The sequence below is a fragment of the Bombina bombina genome, chromosome 3, assembly GCF_027579735.1.
Source record: "Bombina bombina isolate aBomBom1 chromosome 3, aBomBom1.pri, whole genome shotgun sequence".
Classification (NCBI taxonomy): Eukaryota; Metazoa; Chordata; class Amphibia; order Anura; family Bombinatoridae; genus Bombina; species Bombina bombina.
Window position 1 is genome coordinate 517949855 of NC_069501.1, and position 17561 is coordinate 517967415.

General features: G+C 33.6%; 1 protein-coding gene across 2 annotated transcripts in view; it reads right to left on the reverse strand.

Annotated features, from left to right (window-relative positions):
- Positions 1-17561, reverse strand: part of HNF1B (HNF1 homeobox B) — a 53989-nt gene that overhangs the window by 33987 nt on the left and 2441 nt on the right. Inside the window, exons 2-4 of one of the 2 annotated variants that reach the window (XM_053704752.1) lie at positions 8767-8966; positions 7833-8019; positions 6625-6869 (exon numbers count right to left, since the gene is read on the reverse strand). In XM_053704752.1, the coding sequence (XP_053560727.1) occupies positions 6625-6869; positions 7833-8019; positions 8767-8966 (632 nt within the window). Of the gene's footprint in view, positions 1-6624; positions 6870-7832; positions 8098-8766; positions 8967-17561 lie in introns of both variants that reach the window. The other variant, XM_053704751.1, reaches the window with a different exon arrangement.

Here is a 17561-nt window from a genome sequence, read left to right on the forward strand (position 1 = left end):
GATAATAGCAATCAAATTGTGGTATTATGTACTGCCAATATAGTAGATAACAAAAGAATAACTTAAATATATTAGGCTAAAAACATTATATAAGGTTATGATTGACCAGTCTTTTTAAATCGTTAGTCGACAAATCTGTTTTAAATTTAGGAACCAGGAAGATTATTAAGGAGCCAGACAGACTTTAGAAACCAGACAGATGTTTTTGTATATAGATACATGGAGAATACAACCAAAAAAGAATAAGAGCCAGGGGATAAATTCTAGTGGCTCCCTGGCTCCTGGGTTTGTTGAGCCCTGTTTTAAATGTATTCTGTCTGTTCACTTGGCTTTTTAATTACTAAAGCAGGGATCAAAAAGATCTGCAAAGGTTCAACTTGAATGGACTTTGTCTTCTTGCAACCTTTATGTTACTACGTAACTTAAAGTTTCATTACACCTGCTATTTAGACATAGGGAGGCTTGATAGGCATTCTAGTTATTATATGCCATCACATATATGTTGCTATGTGAAGAAAACAAAGAAAGCATAGACCCCTTAAATACAAGCTAAAGAAGCAGCTCTATAGATGCATCAACAACCGTGCAAATCACTAGACTAAATAAATTAGCTATTTGTTTCTGTTTTAGCAAAAAAATACCTTCTTTTATTTGCAACACATTATTTTAGTTGGAGCAAAAATAAATAAAAATTCTGCTGTGTTTCTATAAGTTAAATATGTATATAAGTAATATAAAGGTATTTACTTTAAAGCACATTATTTTTTAGGATTGTTTTACCACTCCATTTATACTAAATAGTTCCCTAAATCATAGTGTGTAATAAAATAGGCATTTTGTGCAAATATTTTTCTTTTAGTTTGTCAAAAAGCCTAGCTGATACACTCAAGCTCCAAGGTCAGATATACAAATATCCTGTGCCAATTTCCTTCTGCTATGGAATTTAATCAATATGAGCACCAGTCTCCAGTAAATTCAATCAATTTTCACACCGACCCTTTCTGACCTTTTGAGAGCCTTTTCTACAATTCAGCAACCGTATCAAGGAGGTAACCATCACTCCTGTTTGCTGAAAAGAAGCCACAGAATAGGCTGTCATTTGGGCCTATATCCCGGGACAGCTCCTGCTGGCTAAGTCTAGTGCTAGTAAAATAAAGGCTGAGGCTTAACGGCCTTCTGGGTAAAGATAAATGAACACAGATACAGTAATTGCAGTCCTCTAATAGAAGAAAACAAAAGGTGTCATGTGGTGACTGAGTACGCACTGGAAGGATGAGTTTACATCAAAGGCTACAAGGCTTGTCCAAAGCATCAGTTTAATTGTCAATTAAGCATGCATAAGGGAGACAATACCATGACAACACTAGACTGCATGCTGGTGTATTATTGCAGAGCCACCGAACCACACTGAAAACAGCTGATATTGCTGAAAGTGTGCTTGTGGGGCACCATGTAAGCAATCTGTCTATGATAGAGAGGCAACCTTCTCTTCAGTCACCCTATTGTGTGGAACATTCCTCAATCAGGGTCACATTTTGGTCATCGTATATTATTGCACTATAAACAGACAACTTGGGTTAACATATCTGTACATATTCTACAAATAAAATAAAGCAAGGGCTTAACTTTTAGTTATTCTGCTATGTCGTTTTTATAGCAAAACGCACATATGGTGCCCATTGACATTTTACAGTAATGAACTCTAATTAGGTACTAATGATTTAGATACATTCTTTTAATTATTAACCCAAAGTGATTTATCTACCTCCCACTTAAAATTTTCTATAACAGGTAACAGAAATTGAATGTCTATTTAAAGAAAAAATTGAATATAGAAAAGAACCAGAAAACACATCAAATCTTCCCATATGCAATCCCAAGGCATTCTTAAAATCACTTACAGTATATATCTATACCATTTCTATTGGAAGTCTAGTCCATGTATCAACCACTCTTTCTCTAAAGGAGCGCTAACTCAAATTACTCTTGAACCTGCTACCCTTTAATTTGAGATCATGACCCTTTGTTCTAGCATTATTCTTTTTGTGTAAAAAAACATACAAAAAAATCTTTCATCTTTAGCTTTATTAAATCACTAAATAAACTTAAATATTTCTATGTTATCACCTCTCTCTTTTAAGCTATACATTAGAGACGTGAATTCAGCAGTTTCATTCACTGTCGAATGCAGAATAAGGCAGCCGCTTGTGGCATTCAGTTCTGTTCGAAGTCGGATTTATTCTTGTGAAAGTGCAACACACTAAGGGGTATATTTATTATAGTGAGGACGGACATAATACGATGTAGCGTATCATGTCGCCGCACATCGATAAATGCAGACTGCGTACGCTGTTGGCATTTATCATTGCGAACTGCTGGTGCAATACCGCTCCCTGCAGATTCGCGGCCACTAGCAGGCAGGGGGTGTCAATCAACCCGATCATATTCGATCGGTTGATTTCTGTCCACCGCCACAGAGCAGGCGGTCAAGTTATGGAGCAGCGGTCTTTAGATACGGAGCTCGATAAGTGGACCCCAAAGATCTGGATTTAGTTTGTTGAACTTTCACAAGAATAAATCTGGCTCTGAAAAGAGCTGAATGCCACGAGTCACCACCTTCTTCCATGTTTGGCAGTGAACGAAACTGCCCAATGCTCGTCTCTACTACACATAATGAGGTAATGAAGTCTTCCCTTATAAGGGTTATATTTTGGACCATGTGCTATTTTAGTAGCCCTCTATTGAACTGGACCATGATAAAATTTGTAAGGAGAGATATTAGATTACAGGTCTCTAAATCAGACTACCAAATACATTATAAAAAGTAACAGAATACACTACATAATCAAATTATTATTGTGATATTAAAATTCCATGTCTTATATACATTAAACCATTAGAGGTACATAAGTATACTTTGGAAATTAATTGTTTCTTCGCTGATGTTCAAAAAACATACTGGTTAAAAAGCAATTTATTATGATCAAGAAAATAATTGTAAAATTGATTTATTTAGACAAAATGTGTTTTAGAAACTAGTTGTGCTCTGCTGCTATGATTATATAGATAATACAAAGGCACTTTTTACAGGTTAACCTATTACTTTATACAACTTAAATCCATTAGTTAAAAATAAGGAAAAATCGAACAAGTTAAATTGGCATTGAACTCAAAAAATGTGCAAGGATTTAGAAAAGCAGCAGTTTAAAATCTTAGAAATATATTTGTATGAATGATTTGAAAATAACAGAAGGAGGTTTGTCCAACTTCAATTCAAATATCAACAGCTTTATTTATGGACATGGGCAAGCAGCCACACACTGTGTAACAGATTGTCAAAGGATTATACAGAAAATATCTGCAAACACTAAGTCATAATGAAGAAGGTGGAAAGTCTGTACATTGGAGATGAGATGATCAATTCATCATGGGTTACTTTATTTTTTCTTAAAGTTATGAATCATGCACAACTATATATTAACCCATAACCTATAATGCATCAGAATACAATTATAATAAAATGCAGATTCTTAATAAAAAAAAACTGTAAAGCAAGGCATGCAATAGGATTTATTTGGCATGATACCTAACCATTCCTAAGATCTTCAACAAATACATGATGGTAATAATATTTTTTTATTATTGTTATTATTATGATTATTATTATTATATTACAAACCAACAATCGCTAGTTTTTAGAGAAGGAACATGCCTCCTCCATGGGTCCCTGGATGTAATTATGATGCGAATATGATATTAAATGGTTGTGGTGAGGGGTATGAACACCACAATTTCCTACTGCTTAGGACAGCACAAAGACAAAATACACTACTGCTGTGTGGTATCCAGTGGCGTATTTAGGTTTGGTGCTGCCTTAGGCACTCAGAATTATGTTGCCCCCCCCCCCCCCCCCCCCCCACACCCAAAGTTTTAGGCCTTTTTTGGTCTGGGAATAATGTGAATTTTTTAATGGCATTTCCAAAATAAATGTTCCCACACAGAGTTATACACAAACACATGTGCGCACATACACACATATAAACCCATACACACACTGGAACTATACTTCCCCAAACACAATTCTATGGGGTCGATTTATCAAAGCCTTCAGCAGACTTTGCACTCTTTATGACTGCAGGTGCTAACAAGAGAACCAGCAGTCCGTATTTAAAAAGCAGCGGGCATCAGACCGCTGCTTCCCTAACCTTTCGCCACCTCTTAGATGGCAAATTTCAGTCTCCCCGGGGACCGGGGAGATTGACAGCTTCTGCCCACACATGTTTGGCTGTGCGCGGGCAGGGCACGGGATTGCACATGAGCGCAAAATAGTGCTCGTGTGCAATGCTGAATTCTGGCAGCTGAATTCAGCCTGCCAGAGGCGAGCTGTGGTGGACAGGGGCATGTATGTGCGCCCCTGTCCACCACAGCTTGATAAATCGACCCCTATTTGCTGAAAGCCAACAGAGCTAAAGGCAATAGCCAGCTAAATAAATGAATGGTTCAGAGCTACCTCTAAACTGTAAGCTCCCTAAGCAGGATCTTATATCCCCTAGAATGTAAGCTCTTTGGGCAAAATCTCCTATTAAATACCTATATAATACTTCTATAATATCTTTAAAGGGACACTAAAATTGTTATTGTTTAAAAAGATAGATAAAGCCTTTACTTCCCATTCCTCAGCTTTGCACAACCAACATTGTTAGATTAGTATACTTTATAACATTTAAACCTCTACATTTCTGCCTGTTTCAAAGGCTCTATTGACAGCCTCTTAATCACATGCTTTTTTATTTTCTTTTCACAACAGGAGACTGCTAATTCATGTGGGCCATATAGATAACAATGAGTTCACACCCGGGGAGTTTTTTAAGTTTTAGCACAACACAGTATTAAATGCAAGTCAATAGATAATAAATAAAATGCCATGTGATCAGGGGCCTGTCAGAAGATGCTTAGATACAATGTGATCTCAGAGGTAAAAAGTATATTAATATAATGTGGTTAGTTATGCAAAACTGGGGAATGGATAATAAAGGGATTATCTATTTTTTAAAACAATAAAAATTCTATTGTAGACTGTCCCTTTAAGCTTCTTACAAATTTAGTCACAAAAAAGTGTTATCCCCTCCCACTATGCCACCCTTGATGTGCCTTGTTTGCCTAGGCCAAAATATGCCCATGGTGGTATGAAAAAACAGTGCAGACAGTGAATGAGTTAAAGTCACTCACAATATTTCTCAATGAAAAAGAAGAGGGTTTTTTTTAGGCCAATTCTGGCTGAGAGATGAGAGTTAGTGACCCTGTTTTGACCCTGCAGTGACCCAGTGCTTGTCACAGTCTGCTTTCTTTTGTTTGCCACTTGAGTTGGCTGACTTTGGTGTGTAGATTACAGGTAGAAGGACAATACGAATTGTTATCATACAATGCTTTTGCTCTAGTACTCACTCAAGCACTTGACTGGTTATCTTCTACTCTCTTATTGTCTTGTTTTCCACAATATTCTGATCAGAGCATTTTTACTCCCCCCAGACAAGAATCCTATCACCAAAGCACATGGTGGTGAGCGACTTCTCCACCCATGTTCCCAATTGTCTGAATGAACAGTAAGTCTACAGTATAGCCTGTGAGACCCTGACCTCTCTAGTATGTGCGAGTAAATATTAGGGCCTTCTTTATTTATGAAACTATCAAATGAGTATATATATATATACATTGTACTTTGGATAGTTTCATAATTAAAGAAGACCCTATTTTTGATTGTCAAATAAGTGCACTCTCACTTCTTTGGGCCGTTCTGGTGGTGCTTGAGAATAAGGTATCAAAATAAAATAAACAAAGCTACTCAGCACTCACTCCAATAATCACCATTTATTGCACAATGTTTTGGGAAAGATGTTTTCCTTTATATATATATATATATATATATATATATATATATATATATATATATATATATATATATATATATATATAGTCCAGGTGAAGGATTTGCACTCTTAAACCCCAGAATCAGAAAAGTAAATAATCCAGTGTAATGACAGCACTCACTGAGTTTGGTAAAAAATAGCTTTTATTAGAAAAGTTTAAAACATAGTCCCAGGACGTTTCGGTGCCTAACTGGCACCTTTTTCAAATGGTATCACCCAGCTTGAAGGAAGATGTTAGGTCCTGACATCCGGGAGACAGAAACTATTATCTAATAAAAGCTATTTTTTACCAAACCCAGTAAGTGCTGTCATTACACTGGATTATATATATATAAATTAGTATAGCATTGGCCAATTAGCAGTAGCCACTAAACAGATATTAATTGATCTTTTCAAAGCACTCATGAAGCTTTATTATAAAGAGTCAAATGATGATAAATTTTGAAAATAATTAGTAAGGGAAAAAAATGGAATGTTACATTAATATTATAGCCAGATGTATTACAGTAGCACAAGCTAAGATACATATATGAGACGTGTGTGCACTTTATATCACTGAAAATAATGTATAAACATATGTAACAAATCTGCTGCACCCAGATGTAACCTTGTAGTTGCCTGAACTTAACATCTAGCTGTAGGTGAGTGTATATGTGTGTGCTCACGCTCGTGTGTGCATAAAAACAGCATTTCGTACCTTGCAATTTGCTTGGGGGAGATGTGCTAGACTGTGTATGATGAGGAGATCCATGTGACAGAAGAGTGTTCATTGGGTGAGGATGTGATGGTCCTGTGCTATATGCATCCATAGCCAGTTTTTGTCGAAAAGCTTCTTCTTTCCTCCTGTTAGCAAACCAGTTATAGACACGAACTTCAGTCACCAAATTAGATCCCAAACCGTGAGCCTTAGATGGTGATACTCCCCGCTGTAGGCATTCTGCTCTATAAATTCAGCAACATAGACATTTGTGACACAATGACAACTAGATATTTTGAACATATTCAACATTTAATAAGTATTGAGTTACTTATGCAACCCATTGTACATGTTAGAATATACTATTTATATAATATTTCGCGTTTAGGGGCCACTTTTTCAAATTTGAAAACCTGTCATTTAACCTTAGACACATACAATTTGAATATCTCTCAATTCTTTAAATAAACTTTAACTATAAACATGTATCAACTTGCTGCAGTGTAAATATTAAAATTGGTAGGGAGTACTGGTTGGGGGGGGGGGTTATTTTCAATTTATTTTAGTTTTTTAAAATTTTATTTTAATTCAAATTTCCCTTATCCTCCCATTTATCTCTGTCCTGAGTAGAACAAATGGCAGGAAAACAGGGGACTAACTCTACATATTTCCTGGGTCAGTCCTGGTTTTGGACTCCTGTTCCATAGTATAATTGTCCTACATTGTAAAAATGTAACCTGAGGTTTGGGCGTGATAAGGATGTCTGTGGCTGTGAGAATCAGACTTGAGGCCTTTCTTGGTCTTCAATACATTATCTAATATGTAATATTTTGAGCATATTGTCAGCAAATTACATTGAGAAGAGTTGATGGTGCTATGGAAACAATCAGTGGATGTGATCAATACACCTGTAACCTTCTTACCTCAATGCTCCTTTTTCAAAGTGTCCCTGGATTTTTTATTTTTTATTTCTTTAATGCCAATTACGCTATTGACACCTTTAATAATTGTGTGTGCTAGAAATATGATTGGAGGTGCTTAGCAGCCCACTACAATTGGAGCCATCTACATTACTGATCTATTATTATTTTTAGGATTGATATATTTTAGAATTAAATAGAAATTACAATGAATGACTATTAAATACTCTGAGTAGCAAATATGGGTTTTCAAGATACTACAATGCAATGCAATTTACTCTGCCGTACCTGTTACACTCCTCAACTAAAGTTTCCCTTTCTTCCTTGCTGGGGTTTTTTTGTCTCTCATAAGCTTGGTAGAGAATATGCTGGGAAGCGGGCCCCCATTTGAAGCGATTACGCCGCATCTTCTTGCTGGCGGGCTCTGAACAGGAATCATCAGACTGGCCTGGGCCTTGGTTTTGCTGATTAAACTCTGGAAAGAGAAATAGCAGCTGATCCTGACTGCTTTTGTCTGTCATATTGCCAGAACCCTGGACTGTTTGGTTGAATTCTGAAAAGAGAGAAAGGACATTTGATCTGGCCTTTAGCCATAGCCATTTAGCATAATCATAATTTAAAAAAATAAAAACAATATATCATTAACAGTATAAAGTTAAAATTACAAGAAGTCTAAATAAATCAATGGCAGAAATGATTATAAAAGCTCAAACAACCTAACAGCTCCACTAATTAGTAAGAGCAGAAAATTAAAGTTGTTTCAAAAAAGATGTCTTAATATATTTACTTATGCCACACAGGAGAACATGTATGCTAAAATCTATATAGATATAATGTTTCATCCTTGTTACTGAATTTAAACATGGCTTAAACAAATATGTTAAAATATTTAGTGATCAAAATCAATATGTAAAAAGCATACTACTACCCAGACTCCTTTGCTGTACTACAGGCAATACTTAATTAGCAAAAAAGCTTATTAGCGTTAAAAGGATGTTAACATCAGAGAAAGAAAAGTTCAAGCACAAGAAGAAAAGCGCTATAAGCTTAAAAAGTATGATCTTGGAGCAAAATCCATAGTGACTCAGTATTATCTGCAGATTAAAAATAAATGTGGCTTCTCTGACTAAACATTAGATTGTGGCCTGATTATGAGGTTTTAAGCTATTTATGGGTAATAATCAACCATAACTATGTTCCTAACATTTCTAAGAATACTTACGTCTAAGAATCTCTCTTTGCTTCCTCACATACCAGGTGTATAAAGCAGCTCGTTTCTGGGTCTTCATAGGGGTTCCTTTGTTGAGATGTTGGGAAAGATGGGATTGGTTTAAGCCTGTAATGTCCACCACTTCCCTTTGAGGAATGTTGTGCTGTTGCATGTAACCCTTTATCATTTTTGCAGCCCTCCATGGGTCCTCACTGTGGAAATAGTCAATAGTCACAATGAATTATAATTGTACAGTCAATGATCATTATATAAATAGACACTGTTCTGTTCAAACTTGATCAGTATTTCACCCAATCTAATGCTATAGCAAGGAGTTAGCAAAAAGCATACATCATACATCTTGTATATAATATATATAGTTATAGTTGACTAGTTATACACACATCATATGGTCTAGATCTTTGGCTATGATTATGGCTACAAGCCGAAACGTGTAAACCAGCAGTGCCACACCACTTTCATTTGTTCATCTTTTGTTGCTTGCCTTTCCTGGATTTACTGATTTTAATGGATGTCAAATAAAGTTATGTTTTACGCAACCCAGCGGATCCTTCATTTTCCTTGATCTAGATCTTTGGATGCAGAGATTATCTAAGGCTTTACAAATACTGAGAGCCAAGGGACGTATCCTTCCAAAATGTTACTTTTTGCTCTTATTTGTTTAATGGCTTGTGTTATACTCCTTGGATTGATGCCAATCAATTTGTTCTGATGTCAAGCGTAGTTAGTGGCAGCCATTACTTCATAGCCAAAGGATTAAAATATAATGGTAGTTAGTGGCAGCCATTACTTCATAGCCAAAGGATTAAAATATAATGGTAAAACCATCCATATTGACTCTCACTGAAAAACATGGCTGCCATAATATTACTGCTGCTGTTGGGTGACTAAGGAACTGATGTGTTATCAATGTGATCTTTTTTTAAACTAGCCCCTAAGAAGGTGCAAATTCTCTATACACAGTTTAAGCAAGGAATCTGATAGCAGTTGTTAATTTGAGACAAATAAGCAAAAATAATGTAGTTATCTAAACTCAACACACATCTTTCTTTGCTTTTCATCATGCTATATAAACAGTATAACTACTGTTGCAATTCAGTTGTCACCAATTGTGTTTAAAATGTAGGAGCTAGTAAGAATATCTAGGAGTCACACATACTTTTAGGAATAAACTGTGGTATTTGTGTGTGTGTGTGTATTTATATATATATACATATATAAAATAACCCAAAAAGTTAGGATCTAGGTATAAAATTCTTTGGGTTTGGCGAGCCCAGTTGTAATTAAGAGGGGAGTTGAAGATAATATTACTCAAAGATGAGCCCTGCTGATTTTAGTTTTCAGCATTAAAGGGACATGAAACTGAATACATTTATGAGTCTATTGCTCCTAGTGTACTATTTAACAAAACTGTATAACATACTTGAATGAACATACATCTATGAAAATAAATCCTAATGCTCCTAATATACTAAAGACATTGTCAGCATTTACCATTGTTAGTCTTGGAGCAAACAACGGATTGTATAGTTGTGTGTTCACCATGTACAATGCCATAATGTGCACAAAGCGCACTAACCAATCAGGACATCTGTATGCTTTGAGAACTACAGTACATGTAAATGATGTGCCAATATTGTAAGTCAATTTTGACATTAAACATAATCAACACTCTTTAAAGTAAATATTTTGGAAACTTGCTTGGGTCACATAACCATATTAGTATATTCAGTGTTACATCCCTTTAAATGAACAGTTTTGTGTATATCATCTGCAATTCAAGCCATTAGGAACAGCGCTATACAGTTAAATAGAAGCTATAGAAAATGGGCAAAATACACTAGCTAAAAGTATCCTGACCAACAACCTCTATGCCCCCTGTACTAAACCACCTATACACTGCAACGTTTCTGAACATCTTATTAAATATAATTAAAGCTGATTTTCATATATATATATATATATTTTATTATCGGTTATTTGTAGAGCGCCAACAGATTCCGCAGCTCTAATATACAGTATATATATATATAGATAGATAGATAGATAGATAGATAGATAGCATTTTAAGTGCTTGTGAGTTCAGTTTTAGCTTTTTCTACATTAAACTAACAATATAGTTTTCAACCAAAACACTCTAATTCATTAGGGCATTCCTATTAAATAAATGTTTATTGAAGATTATGTGGTTATGCACTGCAAACCGGTTAAGCACATCCATGTCATTCCTAAACAGGACATGACGGGTAACCGACAGCTACATGCATATGTCTCTCCTGATTGGTTCACTGACTGTATCCTGGTAAAGGGACCACAATGCAATAAAACTAGAGAATAATTATTTAAGTAGAATGTCCCTTTAAAGATATAACACTAGACCAATTTTAATAAAGAAAATGTTTAGTATTCAGAGCTACTACAAATATGTTCTAGGTTATGATATTCAAATAAGGACCACAATGTATCTACCTCTTCATTTACTCTCCTTTTGGTAAAAGTGTAACGTCCTATTTCCCTTAATATGTAGAAAATGCCTTGTGCCTAAGCACTTCTCTTTTTCAGAAACACACAACCCTCTTGTGCTTTGTTTAAACTCTTGAAATATTTGAATGTTTTTACTTGTTACCCTCTTTCCCCTAAGCTGCATAATTAAGTCTTTACTTGTAGGTCATTCATGAATATTACCTGATGACAAATACAAAGATAGATAATGCCTTTACTACCCATTCCCATACTTTATAACATTTAAACCTCTAAATTTCTGCCTCTTATCACATGCTTTTTTTATTTGCTTTTCACAACAGGAGATTGCTAGTTCATGTTAGCCATATATATAACATTGTGCTCACGCTCGTGAAGTTGTGCACAACACAGCACTAATTGGCTAAAATGCAAGTCAATAGATAATAAATAAAAATGTCATGTGATCACGGGGTGGCCAGAAGATGCTTAGATACAAGCTAATCACAGAGGTAAAACATATATTAATATAACAGTGTTGGTTACGTAAAACCGGGGAATGGGTAATAGGGATCATCTATATGTTTAAACAATAAAAAATTTAGAGTAGACTGTCCCTTTAATCAAAGGTGACTTAGCCCAGCAGTAATTCAGTGGTGCGTAGCCACGCAATCCTATTCTGGCCTTTCCCGCTGACAATAGAAGCATTGGTACATTAAGATCCAACATTAATGTTAATAGCACAGCTCTTAGCCACAATATCCTGAACAGACTGGTTGTTGCTGGAAACTTAATTCCAGTATTGGAGTAAAATGTACTGGATGACATTCTGAATGTGTGTGTGGTCATACAAAAAAAAGGGTACTGCTTGCTCCTACTTTTGTAAGTTTAATATATCTTTATGATGCTCCACATTCTTGGCTACTAAAAATAAAGCCATCTCCAATATTTTAGATATTGTTTTTTTCCCCCATCATTGTCTCTATATTATATTGTATTCATTATTTCTTACAAGGTTCTAACCATTCTGACAAAACATAAGGTCCGACAAGAGAAAAAAAAATCCTCTGTGATCAAACTGATTATATGATATAAATAGGTAATAATACTCCAAAATACAAACAAATATGTTAACTCTGTGCAAAATATTCTAATTGTAGCAAAGGGAAATAAATCTAAGCTTGAATAAAAATATATAGGAAATGTAGGTTTTCCTGGTTGTTTTTGTTACTTATTTTGACCTCCCATTTGACCCTATCATAACTACCATGTGATAATTTTGTGTGCAAACTTGGGTGATTTTTTTATTTTTATTTAATTTCAACTAACTAGAAGGCCCTCCATGTGATTTGGTAAAATTACATATACTATTTATTGAAAAATGTTTTCAAATTGGTGAAAAACTATTAGAAACATTTCATTAGAAGCATTTCACAAGTGTCAATGGTAGTTTTCACATGGGATCTTGCAAACCATCAGGGAATGAAAGACTATGTGGCCAAAACTAAATCAAAATATGATGGCTAATGGATTTAATATTTATACTCCCTGCCGAATGGGGTTGAACAGGTTTTTCAATTAACCAATAATATCAATTCATGACAGTTTATTATATTTTGAGTATATTTATAATTAAACATTTGTTAAACTTCCGCACACTAAAATACAATCATAACTTAACATTCTAATGAGTTATTTAAGATGTGCGCTAATTTTATAGTTTAAAAATCTGGCATGAGCTATATAATTTTTCTATTTAAAAAAAACAAACACTTGCAGGCAAATATTAAATTATGCTTAGAGAAAGCCCAATTGTGGTAGATTAGGGATGCCCAAAATTCTCTGAAAAAAATGTTAAAAAAAAAAAAAATTTGTTGGACTGTTGAATTTTCGTAATACAAAGTACTGGTACCACTTGAAATTACAATAAACTAGAAAACTGCAAGATAACGGCACTTTCTACTGGTTATCTAATGGATTGGAGTGGTGTGAAATACAAAAAAATTCTATAAGCTAGGCAGAACATACTCCTTATTTTTCTAAAATAATGTAATTGAAGGTACATTATGTTCTTATTTGTTGTATTTTAAATAATATTACCTTGTTTTTTGTTTTTTTAAATGGTTGTTCACATGCTTTAAAAAAGTTCTACGATTTTGGTGCTGTGGAAATGCACATGTGTGTGTAACGTTAAAATAGAGCTTTTTCATTAGAAGGAAAATATCCATTTATGGTGCACAGGGTGATTAATTCGGTAATTGGAACATTATGAATTTTTTAAAAATATTTTAAAACAAAATGTAAACCACAGATAAACAATTACATTTTAAAAATATGTTACATTACAGGTTGTTTAGTGTCAATCACAGGGTAGCACACTAGTGCTTTGTTATCTCAAAACGGACCTAGTGACCTAGAGTTATCAAAGTGATATTTTCTCACAGAAGATAAAACACTGGTTCCTATATTATTCTATGAACTTATCTATCTAGTGTTTTATCATGAATGGGTATTTCAGTCCAGAACATAAAAAATGCATTTCTTGATTCTGAAGGAGATACAAGATTAAAGGGAAAGAAAGGTAAAAAATTAAATGAAATGTGCATGGGGCATTTCAATTTGAAATAGAAGCATTTTTGCAATACTGTTTTTTTCAGGCATAGGCACATATCCTGCGAGGGCCTGTGCACGAGTATTCAAACACCATGTCTGCTCAGAGAGCTGGCAGTGGTATGTATTGCTTCTGTAGGCTTAATTTTTCTCATACAAGTCACTGCTGACTCTTTGAGAAGGTGAGTTGTTTGAATACTGGTGCACGAGCCTTGACAGGATATGTGCGTATGCCAAAGAAAAACAGTAATAACTTTTACTAGAAGCATTTTTTTCAAATAGATGTATATTGCACAAACGTTTCTATTTCAAATTAAAATGCATCTATGCACATTTCATTTTTGACCTTTCAATCCCTTTAAATAACGGGTAAAATATTTTAGTAGCTATTCAAGAGGCATATTAAATTCATAATTTGTAAAAATTAAGATTTAAACCCTATGAAAGTGTATCAATATTTGTGTACATTGTGTGATATGCTGTTTTACTGCTATAGAACCTACACAAATGTTAAAAAACAATTGAGATAATATTGAATTTCTGTATCCATTTGTCCATTCTGCTCTACATTTTGCCTGCCATTTAGTATATATCTTTGTACAGAGAGGATAACGTGTATATGTGATTATAATTAATTTACAATTTCATTGTATTTCAGTATTACGGTTGGGAATACACTGATTAACTGTATGTATATATATATATATATATATATATATATATATAATCCTTTTGTAAGAAAACAACAAAAGCAATGATACCTTTAATAGCTAACTAATATTGGATACAATTGCAAGCTTTCAGGACACTGAGGTCCCTTCATCAGGCATTATAATATATATATATATATATATATATATATATATATATATATATATATATATATATATATATATATATGATGAAGCGCATGTGAGCATGCGGGAAACGCGTCAAATCTAATCCCTGCACACTGTGACTGTGTCTCTCACTTACCTGCTCTAATAAACCAACATTGGCAACAGTCCTGGAATTCCTCGTTTTCTTCCTATATTCTATATATATATATATATATATATATATATATATATATATATATATATATATATATATATTGTGGCTACTAATATCAATATCTAACTTAACTTAGTTAACTTGCTTAACTTAAAGGATAATCTAGTCAAAATTAAACTTCCATGATTCAGATAGAGCACATAATTTTAAACAACTTTCCAATTCACTTCTGTTATCTCAATAACGTCCTTTTATATGCACAAATTCTGATGCACCAGATCCTAATGATCATGTGCAAAATTTACAGAATATATGTATATGCATTTTGTGATTGGCTGATGATTGTCACATGATGCATTGGGAAAGAAAATGTAACTTACTTTGACATTTGTCAACAACAACAAAAATCTACTACTCATGCAAAATTCAAACTAGGGGCATTATCTCTTTAATATGCATTTATTGTTTATGCTATTCTATGGTGGTCCTTTAAATAAACCCTCAGGATCCAGACTAAGCTATTACATGAATTGATAAACATTATTAAATAGGATTCAGAGTCCTGGTCATGAAAATGTGTTTGTGTATGGATATCTATGCATGACAACAATAAATCCAGTAACATAATAAGATATTGGGTGATATATTCCAAATGATTAACAGGATCATAAAAAAAATGTTAAATAATAAGGAATTGGTCTCTATTCCAGTACAGTAACTTAGGGAATCTGTATAACATGTAATATATACTGTAAGGTCTATATCCAATACAAAAAGAGCATTGCATGTAAATAATCACATTCTTCTTTTGTAATGTCTAAGGTATTTAACTAAGAACACTTTTGTCATATCCTGGATACAAGCTAGTCACTTCTGGTTAGTCATTGCTTCCTTAAGAGTCTGCTCACCTGTAATTTATCATGTAGCATAATGGTAAATACTTTGCAATTCTGTAAAAGCTATACAACAAACTGTGCAGTAACATATTGCCCTGTGTTTCACAATCTGTTGCAGTTGTATAAATATAGCAATAATTCTAAACGTATGGAAATAATTTGCAACCACTCCTAATAATCTTTTATTTTAAAGAGTTTATGCACTTTGCACTTCATGATTCCTATACTAAAAAAATACCAACAAAACATTATTTAAAAGAAACTCTGTGGAATTATTTAGAACTATATAGCCATGACCATGTATAAGTCAGTATTTGGTATATTCACCTGTAATATAAATTGCCACATTGTGGAATTGGCTGGGAGTTATGGCAGGTTGATATTTATTGTATATGCTCATTGTCCTGAACCGAATCTTCTGAAAAGGTGAACATATGGCAAAAAAAAGCAGCACACAAAGGCAGCTGGCAAGGCAATCACACACCCTCTTCCCAAATATGCAAAATGCATACTTGTTCAACTCTGAGAACGAGCTCAGTAAACATTCAGTTATATTAATAGTGACCATAAAAAAATGCAGATCTCAATCACAACAGAAAATATCCTCCTGTAAACTAAAAACTCTCACAATGCATTTATATATTATCAAGTGTCTAAAGGGATACTGAACCCAATTTTTTTCTGTCATGATTTAGATAGAGAATGCGATTTTAAGCAACTTTCTAATTTACTCCTATTATCAATTTTTCTTCGTTCTCTTGCTATCTTTATTTGAAAAAGAAAGTCCAGAACCCTGGACAGCACTTGTTTATTGGTGGATGAATTTATCCACCAATCAGCAAGAACAACCCAGGTTGTTCACCAAAAATGGGTCGCATCTTAACTTATATTCTTGCTTTTCAAACAAAAATACCAAGAGAATGAAGAACATTTGCTAATAGGAGTAAATTAGAAAGTTGCTTAAAATTGCATGCTCTATCTGAATCACAAAAGAAAACGTTTTGGGTTCAGTGTCCCTTAAAATAGTGGGCCATAATATTGTAAAGGTTGAAGGTCCAATTAATAATTGTTTGGTTAATATACAATTATTTTTATCCAGTTGGGAGATTGTGTTGTTTAGCCCCAACTGATTATTATGTTATTTAAAAAATAAATAAATAGACTTTTGCACTTTTATATAATATTTATATATGAATAGAATATTTAAAACAAGTTTATAAAAAAATAATTATTAAATCCTCCAAAGATGTAATGCTTAAAATATTTCTACAGAGCAATATGACTAGTAGATTATAATGAGAGACTGAAATAATATTTTAAAAAATAAAACTGCAGTGATATGTACTAAAAATGTAAACTTATTTGCTGAAAATCAAGTTAATTGTTCATTGAAAAATGAGTGTAAGCCAAGTAAAAAAAAAAAAATGTAAACAGATACAAAAAAAAATCAGAACAACCTTTAACTAGAAAATAAATGTCAAAGTAATTTGGCATTAGAATAATATAGTAATTGTCAGATAATTAATTTTGTATAGACCTGATGGTTTTGCTTCGCTGGAATTAATCTAGAACAATTAAATGCAGTGGTTTTGTTTTTATATACAAGTTTCATACAGTTACAATTTAACTTAGTGCCCCAAACAGAATTAACTCGATTCATTCTTGTGCCTGTTGCTATTTTGTGTGTTACAGAACAGCAATGATGAATGTTCATACATACCTGAATATTTTTTAGTTGAGATAAATCACTAAATTGACTGAACAACTGAATATAAATATATGTATTTCCATTTTCTTTAACCTCAAATAAATACATTTAAAAAAAAA